Source organism: Pecten maximus, chromosome 7 (assembly GCF_902652985.1).
Source record: "Pecten maximus chromosome 7, xPecMax1.1, whole genome shotgun sequence".
NCBI lineage: Eukaryota > Metazoa > Mollusca > Bivalvia > Pectinida > Pectinidae > Pecten > Pecten maximus.
The window spans coordinates 25101350-25122195 of record NC_047021.1 but is presented as its reverse complement, the minus strand read 5'-3'; the positions used below and the strand labels follow the sequence as shown (position 1 = coordinate 25122195).

The following is a 20846-nucleotide window of genomic DNA, read 5'->3' as shown; positions in this document are numbered from 1 at the left end:
TTATATATAATGGTCTTTATAGACAAGTTTTCTTCAAAGGCAGTATTTCTAAGAATCCTTTATAAACAAATGTCCTTTTTAATAGATGTCTTATGTAGACAGGTATTCTTGATAAGATGCTTGTATCCATAATACATAAATGTCATGCTAGAGAGATATCCTTTATAGGCAGGTATTCTGTACTGATGTTTGTATCCTTTATATACAAGTGTCATTGACATACATATACTGTTCAGACATGTTCCTTATAGACAGGTTATATTAGGTCTCTAATAACATTATTTATTTATTTGAATAATTGACAGACTGGCAACACAATGATCGCATAAACAAAAACAAGATACGGAATGTATTGTGTATAATGGTCCACCTTTCTAACTCATCCTTATGTGTTGGCCACCACACCTGGTAACGCTTAAACACACCACAGACCAGGTACCGGCTTTTTATTTGCATTAAATAACAATCAATGTTGTCATACCTATTGCTGCCCGGAGGCCTTCTGATTCTGTCAACAAACAGTTACTCTCAAACCCCGCGTATAATGTATACCCTCGAACTCTGTGTATATCACTCTCCTAATACCCAACACCGTTCTCTTGAGACAAAAATCAATGGCTGATGGAATCAATACATATCAGATATAACCAAAGCAATTTAACTGACCCAGTAAGGTTGAGCTAATGCATCGTCGTACTCAGTAAATGGTGGTTGATCTTTAATTAAAAATTATGTCAATTGAAAATGTGATTTACAACTATTATAAAGAAAACAGGCACATAATTGTGTTAATGGGAATGTAGTGTTAGATACTAGCTGTGAAAGTATCTGATGAAACATTTTTTTACACTATTACTGAATTTATTATGATAGCATTTATTGATATCAATGACAGAGTAATTCTGGGACAAATAAAGGGGCATATATTAGATAATGAAGTGTTGATTTAAAATCTAATATCTGTAAAGCTGTATACTCGTCAATTATAGTTACACAATGATTAGAAAACAAGTGAGTTCAGTAATGTCAAGCAGTGAAGAGCATGTGTCACAAACTTTACAATACACACCTCAATACAAGACAGGTCATAACTTTGTTACTTACAAATGAGGAAGATAACAACATTATTTTTGACCTAGAAATGTATTTGAATGTCCTTGGTCCATTGCAAATCAATTTTAGTGTATGACAGTTTTCTATAAATAGTAACAGTGACCTTGACCTTATCCTTAAACGCCCTGAATATATAAAGCTCATCCAAGGTATACACATAGACTTGACCTGTGTATGCAGATTGATCAAATTCTCCTTAGAGAACAAGTTAACAAAGACATTGATATACTTTTAATACAGTAACAATAACCTTGACCTTAACCTTAGAGAATCCTGAAACACAAACTTGTCTGATAATGTGGTATTCTCATATCTTTGTCCTGACCTTTGTGTAATTTAGTTTAATAAAAAATCCCTTAAGAAAAAAATGAAGTTGCTGAGAGAGTGTGGCATCAATTCAGGATGGGATAACCCCATGATGGGAGAGAGTGACATCAATTCAGGATGGGATAACTCCATGATGATAGAGAGTGACATCAATTCAGGATGGGATAACTCCATGATGAGAGAGAGTGACATCAATTCAGGATGGGATAACTCCATGATGAGAGAGAGTGACATCAATTCAGGATGGGATAACTCCATGATGAGAGTGAGAGTGACATCAATTCAGGATGGGATAACCCCATGATGATAGAGAGTGACATCAATTCAGGATGGGATAACTCCATGATGAGAGAGAGTGACATCAATTCAGGATGGGATAACTCCATGATGAGAGAGAGAGTGACATCAATTCAGGATGGGATAACCCCATGATGAGAGAGAGAGTGACATCAATTCAGGATGGGATAACCCCATGATGAGAGAGAGAGTGACATTATCAGGATGGGATAACTCCATGATGAGAGAGAGTGACATCAATTCAGGATGGGATAACCCCATGATGGGAGAGAGTGACATCAATTCAGGATGGGATAACTCCATGATGAGAGAGAGTGACATCAATTCAGGATGGGATAACCCCAGATTCAATGGCTGTAAATAAATGGTACAGTTTACCATGGTGTATAATACAATGTCATCCTCCTCCCTAAAATGATGGGGCATAGAAAGCAGCAGAAGAGAGAATAGTTGTAGCTATAATTTGATTGTACACCTTTTACTGCCTCAAACCTTTTACAAGTCGAATAGAAAAAAAAATCCCCTTTGCCTTCAATATTTCTTAAAGTCTTATAGTAGAGTAAACCCTAGTCAAAAATGCATGACGATAAAATTAGTCTTTCTTCATCAAAATATGTCTCATAGATTTACTGATGGTCAAAAGTGGAAACTCTATAAACTTATCATTTTCCTTCTGAAATCAGAACCATTCAGAAGATCAACCAAAAATTTGGTCAAATTTATACGTAATGTGCCATAAAATCTCAGAAGGTACTTAACCGGTCAAATGAATGAACTTGTCCAATATCGCTTTAGTCATTACACATCCTGAAAACTTAAAATATAAAATGGAGAAAATGTGACTCCAATTGACAGTAAATTGGTCAAACTCCAGGGTCCTATAGACCACTTAATAATTTCAGTATGTCATAGATGGAATCAATGTACAAGAAAAATTTTAAACACTCTTTCAAAACAGTAAAAATAATCAACATGCACGTGTTTCAACTACCTGATAAGAGAGATAATTAACTAAACCAAACATATTACTTGTATATTTGATCAGCTCATCTTCAAGATGAAACAAGAGGCCCAATGGGCCTGTATTGCCCACCTGCTTCTAGAGGATCTTTGAAGTTGATCTGTAAGATCATTTCTGCAGATACTAAGCTGACTACCACCTTATTCAAACATGTGAGTAGGCTAGGTTTATTATTGTAAATAAATTTTGTAGTCCCTTCATTAGACATTGTTTATAGATTTTAGCTAATATTTGAACCCTGTGACCTTCAATGGAGGTCAATGGTAGCCCTTCACCCTAGCACACTTATATAATTACAGACACAGTATTAACTCACTGGGCCACTTTGTTTTTGAGAAATTAAGAAGTTGTTTAAATGAAAAAGTTGATGCTGGATGGTGGGATGAATGACGCACCACAGCATATTAGCTCTGTTGCCCTTCGAGCAGATGAGCAAACAAACTGTCCCTTTATAACAGCATTGTCCTTTAATATCTTGAAACATTTTAAATAATGATATATGCAAAAACTAGCCCTCTCCAAGCCTGATAGAAGATAATGCAAACACTGGCCCTATTAAAACCTTTTTAATACAGCTGTAGAAGATAATGCAAAAACTAGCCCCTTTTAATCAAGAGTCCTTTCTTTTAAAATCTCAAAAACCTGACATAAGATAATGAAAAAAATGTCCCCTTAAATAGTAAAATACTAGAACCTTTCCTTTCAATATCTCAAAATATTATATAGATATTATGAAAAAAGTGATCCTTACTAGAGCCTTTTCCTTTATCTCAAAACCTTATGGAAAATATAATGTAAAAACTTGCCCTAGTTTAGATCCTTTATCATCTCAAAACCTTACAGAAGATGACAAAAACAACTCTTTTTAAATAGCTTTTAATATCTAATTATAGAGGATTAGTGAAAACAGGCCCCCTTTAACACAGCCTTTTAAAACCTTGAAAAAAACCCATGAGAATTAATTATATCAATTCATTCAATGTTTCATGGACAAATATATTTAGCTCCTATGACACATGTGACCACAAACTGGCCCCTTTTGAACCTCTTCTCTGAAAGTTCTTAATATGAACTATTGAACAGTCAATATTAAATACATCAGAGCAATATGCATGAACTGGATTACATGTTCCACACCCTCCATAATCAATACACCACTACCAGTGTGTAGGCCAATTCCATAGGCTGTTTTTATTTGTTCTCCACTTATAACTCCTCTTCTCTTGTTCTTACAGATCAATGGGAATTTAAAAGAAATCCAAAGCGTGATGGATTTTCTGACTGTGGCTGCATGCATACAATAATGTACCTGTTATCTGAAGTCTCGACAGCCGACATACCAGACAGGTGTTTGAGCTAGGGTACACTGCATGCAGTTTTCACTCAGGTGATATTTTACCTGTGTATTGTTTATATTTGAGCATTCAGCACTAAAAAGTCTTAATAGGAAATACAAATTCAAAGCACAAAAAGGGATTAATATAAAAGCTACATTGATTAATAATTTTTTTCTGTATCTTACTTAACTATTTTCTAGCAACTTTAGTTATTTTGGGATATAAAATTCCAATTATAGACATAAGATCTTAAGCATTAGTGTCTGTCTACAAAAAACTTGTAAGGCCCAAGAATCCCATTTGCAAAGATATACTTTAAATTTTACACATAAATAACATTGGCCATTGATATTCTTTAAGATTTTGTATACGTATCAGCCATATTTGAAATTGATATTAGATTTACTTTGTATCCTAAATAAAGCTTGATAAATATCCATTGAATACTAAAGCTCTAGCAGTTTAACCATTTGACCAATTCACCTTTTCTAACCTCTAATAAATGATTCCAGAATCGAAAGAACTCAATTCAGGTAAATATTGTACAGGTATATTTATAGGTAGATTCAGAACCTGATCAATGATTACAAGTCTAAATAAATATACAAAATGTACTTAACACAGAAATGATTGGATGGTGTTTAGATGACGTAGATATCTTATAAACCCATTCTATCTGAGGTTGTACAATTGATATTTGTTGGAAGTTTTAAAATGCATTAAATAATCAATACATATGTGTATACCATTATATATCACTTTTTAAATTTGTTAGAGAAGTATATGAGAAAATATTTCATTCAAATACATTCTGTAAGTTCATGGACTAGGCATTTTCTAAAGCAAATATTGCCTACATGTTTGTTTTTCCATCATTGTATCAAAGAGTGGAATGTCAGTCAATCCAGTCACAAACTGAAAAGTTCCAGTCTTGACTGCCACAGTGGACAAATTGATAGGCCAATACCTCCCTGTTACATGTACAACATCACTTTATTTTTGCTTGGATTAATTAGTAAACACAGTTTAAATGATTATCAAAAGAAGATATCATAATTAATTACACATGTCCCTATAACATTTCAAAAGATCCCTTGAATTAGTCATTATGGGGAAATAGCTAGGTAACAAATTTCAAAGGTCAAAAACAAAATGGCTGCTTCGGTGAGAGTACTGGTAACCATCTTGAATATCTGATTGGATTTCAAATATTGAAAACTTAACTAGGAACCACTGGCTTGACATAGTAATTCTTATAAAGTTTCAAGACAATTCCTGATTATAAGCTCTTGAGAAGTTTGACAGCAAGCATGAGATGTCAAAATTGAAAATGGCTGCATGTCAAAGTCAATTTCTTCACATGGACAACACTGAGGACATATCCACATAAACAGGAAGAAGGCCTACACATTCAGTAGTTAGGGGAAACAACAGTACCTATCTCAAAATGTTAGAAAAGTTGATCATATATATGTATGAATATTGGTAGCCATCTTGAAAGTCTTATCTGAGCTCAATAATTTGCATGTCACAATTAGTTAAAGGTAGGAGCTAGATTGAACATGCCTGGTATAAAATTTGATGCAGATCCATTCAATAGTTCTAAAGAAGTAGCAGTGTTATGGATGGCTTAAGGATGAGTGCACAGGATACAGATGCAGGGAAGAACAGACCTCAGACAAAAACAGATTGGGAAAGTTATTGATTTAAGTTTAAATTAAACACATTGTAAATGTTATAGCAGTAATGTACTCTATAAAATCCCTGTCAGGGGCCCCTTTATAATGTACTCTATAAAATCCTGTCAGGGGCCCCTTTATAATGTACTCTATAAAATCCTGTCAGGGGCCCCTTATAATGTACTCTATAAAATCCTGTCAGGGGCCCCTTATAATGTACTCTATAAAATCCTGTCAGGGGCCCTTTATAATGTACTCTATAAAATCCTGTCAGGGGCCCTTTATAATGTACTCTATAAAATCCTGTCAGGGGCCCCTTTATAATGTACTCTATAAAATCCCTGTCAGGGGCCCCTTTATAGTGTACTCTATAAAATCCTGTCAGGGGCCCCTTTATAATGTACTCTATAAAATCCTGTCAGGGGCCCCTTTATAATGTACTCTATAAAATCCTGTCAGGGGCCCCTTTATAATGTACTCTATAAAATCCTGTCAGGGGCCCCTTTATAATGTACTCTATAAAATCCTGTCAGGGGCCCCTTTATAATGTACTCTATAAAACCCTGTCAGGGGCCCCTTTATAATGTACTCAATAAAATCCTGTCAGGGGCCCCTTTATAATGTACTCTATAAAATCCTGTCAGGGCCCCTTTATAATGTACTCTATAAAATCCTGTCAGGGGGCCCCTTTATAATGTACTCTATAAAATCCTGTCAGGGGCCCCTTTATAATGTACTCTATAAAATCCTGTCAGGGGCCCTTTATAATGTTCTCTATAAAATCCTGTCAGGGGCCCCTTTATAATGTACTCTATAAAATCCTGTCAGGGGCCCCTTTATAATGTACTGTATAAAATCCTGTCAGGGGCCCCTTTATAATGTACTCTATAAAATCCTGTCAGGGGCCCCTTTATAATGTACTCTATAAAATCCTGTCAGGGGCCCCTTTATAATGTACTCTATAAAATCCTGTCAGGGGCCCCTTTATAATGTACTCTATAAAATCCTGTCAGGGGCCCCTTTATAATGTACTCTATAAAACCCTGTCAGGGGCCCCTTTATAATGTACTCTATAAAACCCTGCCAGGGGCCCCTTTATAATGTACTCTATAAGATCCTGCCAGGGGCCCCTTTATAATGTACTCTATAAAATCCTGTCAGGGGCCCCTTTATAATGTACTCTATAAAACCCTGTCAGGGGCCCCTTTATAATGTACTCTATAAAATCCTGTCAGGGGCCCCTTTATAATGTACTCTATAAAATCCTGTCAGGGGCCCCTTTATAATGTTCTCTATAAAATCCTGTCAGGGGCCCCTTTATAATGTACTCTATAAAATCCTGTCAGGGGCCCCTTTATAATGTACTCTTTAAAATCCTGCCAGGGGCCCCTTTATAATGTTCTCTATAAAATCCTGCCAGGGGCCCCTTTATAATGTACTCTATAAAATCCTGTCAGGGGCCCCTTTATAATGTACTCTATAAAATCCTGTCAGGGGCCCCTTTATAATGTACTCCTTAAAATCCTGCCAGGGACCCCTTTATAATGTACTCTATAAAATCCTGTCAGGGGCCTGGGATAGTGTACTCTATAAAATCCTGTTGGGGGCCCCTTTATAATATACTCTATAAAATCCTGCCAGGGGCCCCTTTATAATGTACTCTATAAAACCCTGTCAGGGGCCTGGGATAGTGTACTCTATAAAATCCTGTTGGGGGCCCCTTAATTAGAACACAGGTAATAAAGCATCTATCAGTATCATTCTTGTTTTTGTGATATAGAAATATGTCAGCAGCCACATTAAACAATTGCAGTGTGGATCTCCACATCTATAGCGTGATGTAAGTTGTTAGGCTATGGTTCTATGTCCATTTCGTTAAGGACTGTTCATTGCCTATACCAACTCAACATTGTGACATTAAATATCAGCAGGCACTGTGTGTAGTCAATTAACCACAAACCTGGCCAACAACATCCAACTTATTATGCCATGTTGAAAATACACAGCACCGACTACTGTACACAGCACCTCATCAATATCCCAGTAAAGTACATGTCATTAGTTAATGGTACAACCAGTACATATTGTATATCCAATATTTCAGGATGAGAGATGCATTATAAACATCTTTTTATTAACATATACACATAAGAAATTATTTCCTTACATCACCAATTGATGAAAGCAATTTAAGCTGCTACTGAACAGTTGCTAGAAAGTTAAGCACAGTGGTTTAATTATAGTGGTAGAATGCCAGGCTGGTGATTGAAGGCTCCCTAGTTGGAATCCCAGCATGGGCACTGTTTTGTCCTATAGTAAATATGATAGGACAGTGATCAAAATGCTGTGTTCAGGTTATTCAATAGTTATTAGAATAGCAGCTACTGGCACAATCCTTTTGACATTTTAAATAATTTCTGCATGAGTAAACTGTACTACATACACTTCTACATGGTTTATATTAAACCAAACACTGAGTGGTAAGATAACGTGGAACAATACCAAACCAAACATTGAGTGGTAAGATAACGTGGAACAATACCAAACACTGAGTGGTAGGATAACGTGGAACAATAACAAACCAAACATTGAGTGGTACGATAACGTGGAACAATAACAAACCAAACACTGAGTGGTAAGATAACGTGGAACAATAACAAACCAAACATTGAGTGGTAGGATAATGTAGAACAATACCAAACCAAACACTGAGTGGTACGATAACGTGGAACAATAACAAACCAAACACTGAGTGGTAAGATAACGTGGAACAATACCAAACCAAACATTGAGTGGTACGATAACGTGGAACAATAACAAACCAAACACTGAGTGGTAAGATAACGTGGAACAATACCAAACCAAACACTGAGTGGTAAGATAACGTGGAACAATACCAAACCAAACATTGAGTGGTACGATAACGTGGAACAATAACAAACCAAACACTGAGTGGTAAGATAACGTAGAACAATAACAAACCAAACACTGAGTGGTACGATAACGTGGAACAATACCAAACCAAACACTGAGTGGTACGATAACGTGGAACAATACCAAACCAAACATTGAGTGGTACGATAACGTGGAACAATACCAAACCAAACACTGAGTGGTACGATAACGTGGAACAATAACAAACCAAACATTGAGTGGTAAGATAACGTGGAACAATACCAAACCAAACACTGAGTGGTAGGATAACGTGGAACAATACCAAACATTGAGTGGTAAGATAACGTGGAACAATACCAAACCAAACACTGAGTGGTACGATAACGTGGAACAATACCAAACCAAACACTGAGTGGTAGGATAACGTGGAACAATACCAAACATTGAGTGGTACGATAACGTGGAACAATAACAAACCAAACACTGAGTGGTAAGATAACGTGGAACAATACCAAACATTGAGTGGTAAGATAACGTGGAACAATAACAAACCAAACACTGAGTGGTAAGATAACGTAGAACAATACCAAACCAAACATTGAGTGGTACGATAACGTGGAACAATAACAAACACTGAGTGGTAAGATAACGTGGAACAATACCAAACCAAACATTGAGTGGTACGATAACGTGGAACAATAACAAACCAAACACTGAGTGGTACGATAACGTAGAACAATAACAAACCAAACACTGAGTGGTAAGATAACGTGGAACAATAACAAACCAAACACTGAGTGGTAAGATAACGTGGAACAATAACAAACCAAACACTGAGTGGTACGATAACGTAGAACAATAACAAACCAAACACTGAGTGGTAAGATAACGTGGAACAATAACAAACCAAACACTGAGTGGTAAGATAACGTGGAACAATAACAAACCAAACACTGAGTGGTACGATAACGTAGAACAATAACAAACCAAACACTGAGTGGTACGATAACGTGGAACAATAACAAACCAAACACTGAGAGGTAAGATAACGTGGAACAATAACAAACCAAACACTGAGTGGTACGATAACGTGGAACAATACCAAACCAAACATTGAGTGGTACGATAACCTGGAACAATACCAAACACTGAGTGGTAAGGATAACGTGGAACAATACTAAACAAAATATCGAGTGGTGAAATAAGGACGTGGAATAATACCAAACAAAATATCGAGTGGTGAAATAAGGACGTGGAACAATACCAAACAAAATATCGAGTGGTGAAATAAGGACGTGGAACAATACCAAACAAAATATCGAGTGGTGAAATAAGGACGTGGAATAATACCAAACAAAATATCGAGTGGTGAAATAAGGACGTGGAACAATACCAAACCAAACAATGAGTGGTTAAATATTAAGGGTAATTTAAGTCAGTTAATTTAATGAGCTACATTCATATTTATTGTATATAAGAGATAGACTCTAATAAGCAATGATAATGGTATGGTCCAATATGTATATTGTAAGAAAAGTCTAATCAGTGACCATTGGTTTACGGTTTATTTTGTTTAACGTCCTATTAATAGCCAGGGTCATTTAAGGACGTGCCAGGTTTGGAGGTGGAGGAATTTTAAGCCAGAGTACCCAGAGAAAAACCACCGGCCTACGGTCAGTACCTGGCAACTGCCCTACATAGGTTTTGAACTCGCAACCCAGAGGTGGAGGGCTAGTTGTAAAGTGTCGGAACACCTTAACCACTCGGCCACCGCGGCCCCCCCCTATCGGTGACCAGCATCAAGGTGAACATTAATAGGTTTGACTGATAGACGAGTACAAAATGATAGCTACTTCAAGTATATAACCACTTAGATAAAGCTGAAATAAAATAAAACAGTCAAATGATTATATAATTACATTGGCTTGTAAAAGATACATCATCATAAAGTCTAAATGTAATGATAATGCTGTTCTCCCCTGTTACAGCGCTAGCATTGTAGTTAATTATACTATCCTATAATCATCAATTAATCATGAGACAGTGAGTAATTAATACCTGTGCTCAGGCTGACAGGTACCTCGACAACATCCCTAGTCTCCTGGGGATTGGATCTAGGACATCAGTGGTATAGCTGGGTGTTTACAGTTTATTAATATACAATTACCTATTACAGGCTTTTCAGTTTAAATGAGACTGAATGGCTCACGGAGAATATTCTTAACTTGTTGAATGATTAGTCATGCTGTTTTTGTTTCAAATGTTATGTAAATTATAGGGATGAGCTGTACATACAGCTGAAGGATAAAAATGCAACATTTGTTATCATATCAGTAATAATAACATTATGTCCTTCACATCAGCGTAGGTGCTGTGTCCTGTTAATGGTTATTTTGTAGTGCTGTCACACTGGAAAATCATAGCCATACAATTACATGACACAGTTGCTTAGTTGGTCATATTATACTGACAATGGTTAAACCAGTCAAGGTTATGGCCAACAGACAGTGGTTAAACCAGTCAAGGTTATGGCCAACTGAAAATGGTTAAACCAGTCAAGGTTATGGCCAACTGGCAATGGTTAAAACTAATCCAGGTTATGGCCAACTGACAATGGTTAAACTAATCCAGGTTATGGCCAACTGGCAATGGTTAAACCAGTCAAGGTTATGGCCAACTGGCAATGGTTAAACCAGTCCAGGTTATGGCCAACTGACAATGGTTAAACCAGTCAAGGTTATGGCCAACTGACAATGGTTAAAACTAATCCAGGTTATGGCCAACTGACAATGGTTAAAACTAATCCAGGTTATGGCCAACTGACAATGGTTAAACTAATCAAGGTTATGGCCAACTGACAATGGTTAAACCAGTCAAGGTTATGGCCAACTGGCAATTGTTAAAACTAATCCAGGTTATGGCCAACTGGCAATGGTTAAACCAGTCCAGGTTATGGCCAACTGACAGTGATTAAACTAATCCAGGTTATGGCCAACTGGCAATTGTTAAAACTAATCCAGGTTATGGCCAACTGGCAATGGTTAAACCAGTCCAGGTTATGGCCAACTGACAATGGTTAAACCAGTTCAGGTTATGGCCAACTGACAATGGTTAAACTAATTCAGGTTATGGCCAACTGGTAATTGTTAAACTAATCCAGGTTATGGCCAACTGGCAATGGTTAAACCAGTCCAGGTTATGGCCAACTGACAATGGTTAAACCAGTTCAGGTTATGGCCAACTGACAGTGATTAAACTAATCCAGGTTATGGCCAACTGGCAATGGTTAAACCAGTCCAGGTTATGGCCAACTGACAATGGTTAAACCAGTCCAGGTTATGGCCAACTGACAATGGTTAAACCAGTCAAGGTTATGGCCAACTGACAATGGTTAAACTAATCCAGGTTATGGCCAACTGACAATGGTTAAACTAATCCAGGTTATGGCCAACTGACAATGGTTAAACCAGTTCAGGTTATGGCCGACTGGCAATTGTTAAACTAATCCAGGTTATGGCCAACTGGTAATTGTTAAACTAATCCAGGTTATGGCCAACTGACAATGGTTAAACCAGTCAAGGTTATGGCCAACTGGCAATTGTTAAACCAGTTCAGGTTATGGCCGACTGGCAATTGTTAAACTAATCCAGGTTATGGCCAACTCGCAATTGTTAAACCAGTTCAGGTTATGGACAACTGACAATGGTTAAACCAGTCAAGGTTATGGCCAACTGGCAATTGTTAAACCAGTTCAGGTTATGGCCAACTGACAATGGTTAAACCAGTCAAGGTTATGGCCAACTGGCAATTGTTAAACCAGTCAAGGTTATGGCCAACTGGCAATTGTTAAACTAATCCAGGTTATGGCCAACTGACAATGGTTAAACCAGTCAAGGTTATGGCCAACTGGCAATTGTTAAACCAGTCAAGGTTATGGCCAACTGGCAATTGTTAAACTAATCCAGGTTATGGCCAACTGACAATTGTTAAACCAGTTCAGGTTATGGCCAACTGGCAATGGTTAAACCAGTCAAGGTTATGGCCAACTGGCAATGGTTAAAACTAATCCAGGTTATGGCCAACTGACAATGGTTAAACTAATCCAGGTTATGGCCAACTGACAATGGTTAAACCAGTTCAGGTTATGGCCAACTGACAATGGTTAAACCAGTCAAGGTTATGGCCGACTGACAATGGTTAAAACTAATCCAGGTTATGGCCAACTGACAATGGTTAAACTAATCCAGGTTATGGCCAACTGACAATGGTTAAACCAGTTCAGGTTATGGCCAACTGACAATGGTTAAACCAGTCAAGGTTATGGCCAACTGACAATGGTTAAAACTAATCCAGGTTATGGACAACTGACAATGGTTAAAACTAATCCAGGTTATGGCCAACTGACAATGGTTAAACTAATCAAGGTTATGGCCAACTGACAATGGTTAAACCAGTCAAGGTTATGGCCAACTGGCAATGGTTAAACCAGTCCAGGTTATGGCCAACTGACAGTGATTAAACTAATCCAGGTTATGGCCAACTGGCAATTGTTAAAACTAATCCAGGTTATGGCCAACTGGCAATGGTTAAACCAGTCCAGGTTATGGCCAACTGACAATGGTTAAACCAGTTCAGGTTATGGCCAACTGACAATGGTTAAACTAATTCAGGTTATGGCCAATTGGTAATTGTTAAACTAATCCAGGTTATGGCCAACTGGCAATGGTTAAACCAGTCCAGGTTATGGCCAACTGACAATGGTTAAACCAGTTCAGGTTATGGCCAACTGACAGTGATTAAACTAATCCAGGTTATGGCCAACTGGCAATTGTTAAAACTTATCCAGGTTATGGCCAACTGGCAATGGTTAAACCAGTCCAGGTTATGGCCAACTGACAATGGTTAAACCAGTCCAGGTTATGGCCAACTGACAATGGTTAAACCAGTCAAGGTTTTGGCCAACTGACAATGGTTAAACTAATCCAGGTTATGGCCAACTGACAATGGTTAAACTAATCCAGGTTATGGCCGACTGGCAATTGTTAAACTAATCAAGGTTATGGCCAACTGGTAATTGTTAAACTAATCCAAGTTATGGCCAACTGGTAATTGTTAAACTAATCCAGGTTATGGCCAACTGACAATGGTTAAACCAGTCAAGGTTATGGCCAACTGGCAATTGTTAAACCAGTTCAGGTTATGGCCGACTGGCAATTGTTAAACTAATCCAGGTTATGGCCAACTCGCAATTGTTAAACCAGTTCAGGTTATGGACAACTGACAATGGTTAAACCAGTCAAGGTTATGGCCAACTGGCAATTGTTAAACCAGTTCAGGTTATGGCCAACTGACAATGGTTAAACCAGTCAAGGTTATGGCCAACTGGCAATTGTTAAACCAGTCAAGGTTATGGCCAACTGACAATTGTTAAACTAATCCAGGTTATGGCCAACTGACAATGGTTAAACCAGTCAAGGTTATGGCCAACTGGCAATTGTTAAACCAGTCAAGGTTATGGCCAACTGGCAATTGTTAAACTAATCCAGGTTATGGCCAACTGACAATTGTTAAACCAGTTCAGGTTATGGCCAACTGGCAATTGTTAAACCAGTCAAGGTTATGGCCGACTAGCAATGGTTAAACCAGTTCAGGTTATGGCCAACTGACAATTGTTAAACCAGTCAAGGTTATGGCCAACTGGCAATGGTTAAACCAGTCAAGGTTATGGCCAACTGACAATTGTTAAACCAGTCAAGGTTATGGCCAACTGGCAATTGTTAAACCAGTCAAGGTTATGGCCAACTGACAATGATTAGACTGAGTACTTGATTGACTTTGGATTGTCTTAGTCTCATTGAGTCCCCACTTAACCTATGCTGCCTCGACTTATCTGGATGTTTTATCTAGACAATTAAAGGCATTGTCATCAAACATTTAAATACTCAGAAGTAGATTAAAATAGAAACGAGATCCTGGATGTTTTTACTCACGGAAATGTTTCAGTAGAGTACATAGTGCAAACATTAATCTTGTTTTACAATTCTGCAGGAACTTTTGAATCATGTCCCCTCCCACTCACATGCAGCAGGTACAATAAATGTAACAGCATTTTCCCATTCTGTAACATTTCTGCTACCTGAGATGTCGAGAGTATTAATGGATTTATCCAATTTACCTAATTTCATAACTCATCTGTACAAAACAAAGTGCTTAATATTGAAGTTAAACTACAAGTTAAATGTCTTTATAAAGTGTTGGATATACAATACAAGAATAAACAATATAATATGCATTGTATAATTAATACTATATATAATACACATGGTTTAAAATAATATAATTTTGGTTGAACAGGATTTGTATTCGATCATTTATTGTAGATTTGGACTCAACTTAGATGATATTTCTATAAATAATTAAAGTTCTAACTTAGTTGGTTGGAAATTTGTCTGAAATGAATCTAGACATGGCAATATTTAATGAATTTACAAACATACAATGTAATATACACCAGTTTCTGAGGAAAACAATGAAAAATGTCGTTCTCCTTACCATAGTATTCCTCTCCCTCATAGAAATCCAAGGACATTTTAGGATAAAGTTCGAGTAGAACTTTGGCAACCTCTAAACTTTCTGGTTTGTTCATGAGGTAGAGGAGGTGGAAGGGAGTTTCCCCAACCCCTCCCCTTTTGTTCAGGTCCCAGCATGCTTCGTGTTCATTAATTATGATGAAATCATCCTCTTTATATTCTTGAAGAAGTTCTTCATCTGATTTGGTCTCCAAAACAGTTGAGTTCTGTAAAATTAATCAAAATTGTTGTTATAGGAGTAAATTGTACAAACCAGAAATGTGTTCTCCTTAATTGATCATCGATGTGATATCTATATCTACAATCAGTAGCTAGTAAGATGAATGACTGCAATACATTTGTAATGGAGAATTGAAATGCCACATGATTTGAATGTTTGATTTGAGAGTATTGGCTGTACATCAAATTTACAGAGAATATCATCTTGCAAACAAAACCATTACAGTAGTTCTAAGTAAGGATCGATAAAACAGGCTAAAAATGAACAAAATATAAATTCAATGTATATGCCTTGAGACCCTTACAAACGTATGGGAAAACAGGACCAGGTGATTCCCTGGAGGATATAAGTGTCTTCTAGCTGCCTCAAACTAGTTGTTCAAGGAACTGGACTTAGAAAACAGAATGTTCAAAATGTGATTAGGCTGATCACAGTTTAACCATTTTAAAATCCTGATAAAATCATTTCTGGTGATATTAGTTATGAAAATATAAGAAACTCTATAGAACTTTTCATTATCATCTTGCTATTGAGGAATACACAGGTTTTCAAGTAAAGGAAAAATAAAATTTTCACTAATCAAGCGATTATAGAGTTGCATCTACAACAACTTTCAGAATTTCAATACTCAAAAATGATACAGAAATGTGCATGCTCTCAAAATAAAAGAAACTTCCACACTAGTCAGGCTTCAGACTTCACTGACATTATATATAACTGTACAACATACAAAATGTACAGTTTTCAAATACCTTGAAACAAAGTCACTTGGAATGTACTTGTGGAATATATTAAAAAGACCCTTATCAATAATATACTTATACATCTGAAATATTTAAACTTGAATAATGGTTGTGATATTGATCTTCCATACAAGATTTTGTATATTTACAAAAACTGTTAAAAATTATTTAAATGCGAAACTACATTGTACAGGTAACAATTGTTTCATATAACAATGAGAAATAGATAAATACCACTAAATCTCTGCTGACCATTGTACTTTATAGACAGAAACACAAGGTCCCCCACAACCATTGTACTTTATAGACAGAAACACAAGGTCCCCCACAACCAATATATTAAGAGAGTGACTGCTCAATCTTGTTGATGTCAAACATGTATAGTGTTATAACACAGTCTTGTGCAATATGACTCATTCTATGCATTATAGGGAAAGTTTTCCTTGTGCAACCTACACAAAATTATTGATACCGATGTATAGATTTCATACATTCTCAATGAAAATATTTTCAGAGTCACACAAATACTGTAAAAACAAAATACTCCAAAACAAGAAATATCTTTAAAAAAGATAAACGGCATAGTTTTAATGCTGGTGGTTATAATGTAAAACTACTGGTGAAATAAATTAACGAACTACAATGTAATTAATAAATGCGCAGTTTCAGCACGGATAACAAAATTATATCAGTTTGAATCATTTTTGGTGATAATAAGACTGCAAATGTGTCATTTGAATAGATGCATCCACTTATTCAGCTTGCATTCAATTTAAAAGGGACATCACGGTAAAAACATTGCAATTTTCACTGAATGTACGCGTTTTGTTCCTTTCCAGTTATGTTTCTGTGCTGTTCCAATGTTCACAGTCAATCCCTATGTCCAGCTTGACCACTCGATTTAGTTGGGAATCCCCCTCTAAATTTAGCGCGGAAATTATTTTTAGATCATTACGTGACTGTTTTGAAATCGTAGCAACACAAATACACGATCGTTTACAAGGTGATATCTATATTCCATCTGGGTTAGTTGGATAACGATATTATACACAGTGGTTTAAATGTTAAATAACACGTTCTGTAAATATTACGGCACACATATTTATGTGTAAATAAGTGTAAACACTGTTCATATAGTATAGTGACAGTAGCGATGTACTGCCAGGTACAGACTGTATTTGTGTAAATATTACCGAGATTATCATGACCTACTATCAAACAATCAAGCAGAATACGAGCGGCGTCCGTATTACTGCTGTTTTCATGTTTGAACTGTTACAATCTATTGTACTGCTTCCCAAGTTTAATTCTAGGATTGTGTTTGACCCATTTTCCTATTATTCTCTTCATTGCGGAAGCTGTTATAGTTTTCAACCGCAGTCGATTCACATTGGAAGCCATTTTTGTTTCCGTATATGTCACAACATTTGCATATTCAGAGTGATAACCTTTTAATAATTGATGTTTTTATGTATATACATCATCAAATTCGAATGGTCATTGTTCAGAAGGTTATCTTTTTAAAGATATACCCAATAATATGATAAAAAATACAAAATAAATATTGGTTTACCGTGAGGTCCCTTTAACTTTGTTTCGTTTTTAACTGTATATCTGCATTTTGCATTGACCGCTACATTGACCAATCACATACTTCATCTTGACCAGAACGCCACCTGTCGCGTCATATCCGGGGCCAAAACAAGATTAGACGGCTATGCCGAAAAACCAAAAACCTCCAGACATCTCTTCAATTTGATTGGCGATATAAAGGCCTGAACTAAACACTGCAAACAAAATACATCATCAGCAATGCCTTAGGCAGGGACAGTAGTTGTTGTCAGGGTGATGGTAGACATATCAGGGACAGTAGTTGTTGTCAGGGTGATGGTATAGACATATCAGGGACAGTAGTTGTTGTCAGGGTGATGGTAGACATATCAGGGACAGTAGTTGTTGTCAGGGTGATGGTAGACATATCAGGGACAGTTAAGTTGTCCGGGTGATGGTAGACATATCAGGGACAGTAGTTGTTGTCAGGGTGATGGTAGACATATCAGGGACAGTAGTTGTCCGGGTGATGGTAGACATATCAGGGACAGTAGTTGTTGTCAGGGTGATGGTAGACATATCAGGGACAGTAGTTGTCGTCAGGGTGATGGTAGACATTTCAGGGACAGTAAGGTATTGCTCTGGGGATTAAGTATACAGAGATAGGGATATACCATTGTATGTATGCTGTTGACAGTAATCATACTTGTACTAGACAAACAAATAAAGGATCTCCATGTCATAAATCACTGGCACACTGGCCATATGTACAAAGATACTATAAGAATTGTATATAAAATATTAAAATCATTTCAGAGCAAGCATGTGTTATACTGGTCTGCCCTTAGAGGGTTATTAAAACATGATCAACTTGTCAGAATGTCCAGATAAATCCAATCAAACAAAACTTTACTTAGTGCAACCATCTCAAAGTCAGGTAATAAAGTGTAAACAGATCGCCTTTGGTGGTCACAATAAAGACTCCTTGTCAATATCATGTGATAGCTGTAACCAAAGTAAACATACATGTAGAAATGGCAATTATCTTCAGGAATATAGGAAGTGACTCCTTTTCATGTCAAAGATATACAGACAAGTTAAATTGGGTTGGTACTTATATATACTTAGCCCAGAACACCAGAGTAAGGATTTGTTTATGAATTCAGCAAAAATGAATTTGTTTTTGTGTAATTCAGTGTTAGTGATATTTGTTTGTGTGTTCAGTTTAAGATAATTTGTTTGTGTTTATAAGTGTAAGATAATTTGTTTATGAGTTCAGTGTAAGATAATTTGTTTGTGTTTAATGTAAGATAAGTATAATAAATTTGTTTATGAGTTCAGTGTAAGATAATTTGTTTGTGTTTAGTGTAAGATAATTCGTTTGTATATTCAGTGTAAGACAACTTGTTTGTGTTTAGTATGAGATAATTTGTTTGTGAGTTCAGCATAAGATAATTTGTTTGTGAGTTCAGCGTAAAATAATTTGTTTGTGTATTTGGTTTAAGTGAATTTATTTGTGTGTTCAGTGTAAATGAATTTGTTGTTTGTGTGTTCAGCGTCAATTAATTTGTTTGTGTGCTCATGCAGTGTAAGTTAATTTGTTTGTGTTCAATGTAAATGAGTATGTTTGAGTGTTCAGTGTAAATGAATTTGTTGTTTGCGTGTTCAGTGTAAGTGAATTTGTTTGTGTGTTCAGTGTAAGTGAATTTGTTTGTGTGTTCAGTGTAAATGAATTTGTTTGAGTGTTCAGTGTAAATGAATTTGTTGTTTGGTTTCAGTGTAAATGAATGTATTTGGGTGTTCAGCGTAAATGAATTTGCTTGAGTGTTCAGTGTAAATGAATGTTCGTGTGTTCAGTGTAAATGAATGTATTTGTGTGTTCAGTGTAAATGAAAATATTCGTGTGTTCAGCGTAAATGAATTTGTTTGAGTGTTCAATGTAAATAAGTATGTTTGTGTGTTCAGTGTAAATGAATTTGTTGTTTGTGTGTTCAGTGTAAATGAATTCGTTTGAGTGTTCAGTGTAAATGAATTTGTTCTTTGTATGTTCAGTGTAAGTGAATTTGTTTGAATGTTCAGTGTAAGATAATTTGTATGAGTGTTCAGTGTAAGATAATTTGTTTGAGTGTTCAGTGTAAGTGAATTTGTTTGTGTGTTCAGTGTAAGATAATTTGTTTGTGTTTATAAGTGTAAGATAAGTATAATAAATTTGTTTATGAGTTCAGTGTAAGATAATTTGTTTGTGTTTAGTGTAAGATAATTCGTTTGTATATTCAGTGTAAGACAACTTGTTTGTGTTTAGTATGAGATAATTTGTTTGTGAGTTCAGCATAAGATAATTTGTTTGTGAGTTCAGCGTAAAATAATTTGTTTGTGAATTTGGTTTAAGTGAATTTATTTGTGTGTTCAGTGTAAATGAATTTGTTGTTTGTGTGTTCAGCGTCAATTAATTTGTTTGTGTGCTCATGCAGTGTAAGTTAATTTGTTTGTGTTCAATGTAAATGAGTATGTTTGAGTGTTCAGTGTAAATGAATTTGTTGTTTGCGTGTTCAGTGTAAGTGAATTTGTTTGTGTGTTCAGTGTAAGTGAATTTGTTTGTGTGTTCAGTGTAAATGAATTTGTTTGAGTGTTCAGTGTAAATGAATTTGTTGTTTGGTTTCAGTGTAAATGAATGTATTTGGGTGTTCAGCGTAAATGAATTTGCTTGAGTGTTCAGTGTAAATGAATGTTCGTGTGTTCAGTGTAAATGAATGTATTTGTGTGTTCAGTGTCAATGAAAATGTTCGTGTGTTCAGTGTAAATGAATTTGTTTGAGTGTTCAGTGTAAATGAATTTGTTCTTTGTGTGTTCAGTGTAAATGAATTTGTTCTTTGTGTGTTCAGTGTAAGTGAATTTGTTTGAATGTTCAGTGTAAGATAATTTGTTTGAGTGTTCAGTGTAAGATAATTTGTTTGAGTGTTCAGTGTAAGTGAATTTGTTTGTGTGTTCAGTGTAAGATAATTTGTTTGAGTGTACAGTGTAAGTGAATTTGTTTGAGTGTTCAGTGTAAGTGAATTTGTTTGAGTGTTCAGTG

At 36.1% G+C, this 20846-nt stretch overlaps 1 protein-coding gene across 2 annotated transcripts in view; it reads right to left on the bottom strand.

Moving 5' to 3' along the window:
• Window positions 1-20846, bottom strand: part of LOC117330349 (transient receptor potential cation channel subfamily V member 5-like) — a 64780-nt gene that overhangs the window by 35646 nt on the left and 8288 nt on the right. For both annotated transcript variants that reach the window (XM_033888566.1, XM_033888565.1), the window contains exon 3: window positions 15222-15465. In XM_033888566.1, the coding sequence (XP_033744457.1) occupies window positions 15222-15465 (244 nt within the window). The remainder of the gene's footprint in view (window positions 1-15221; window positions 15466-20846) is intronic.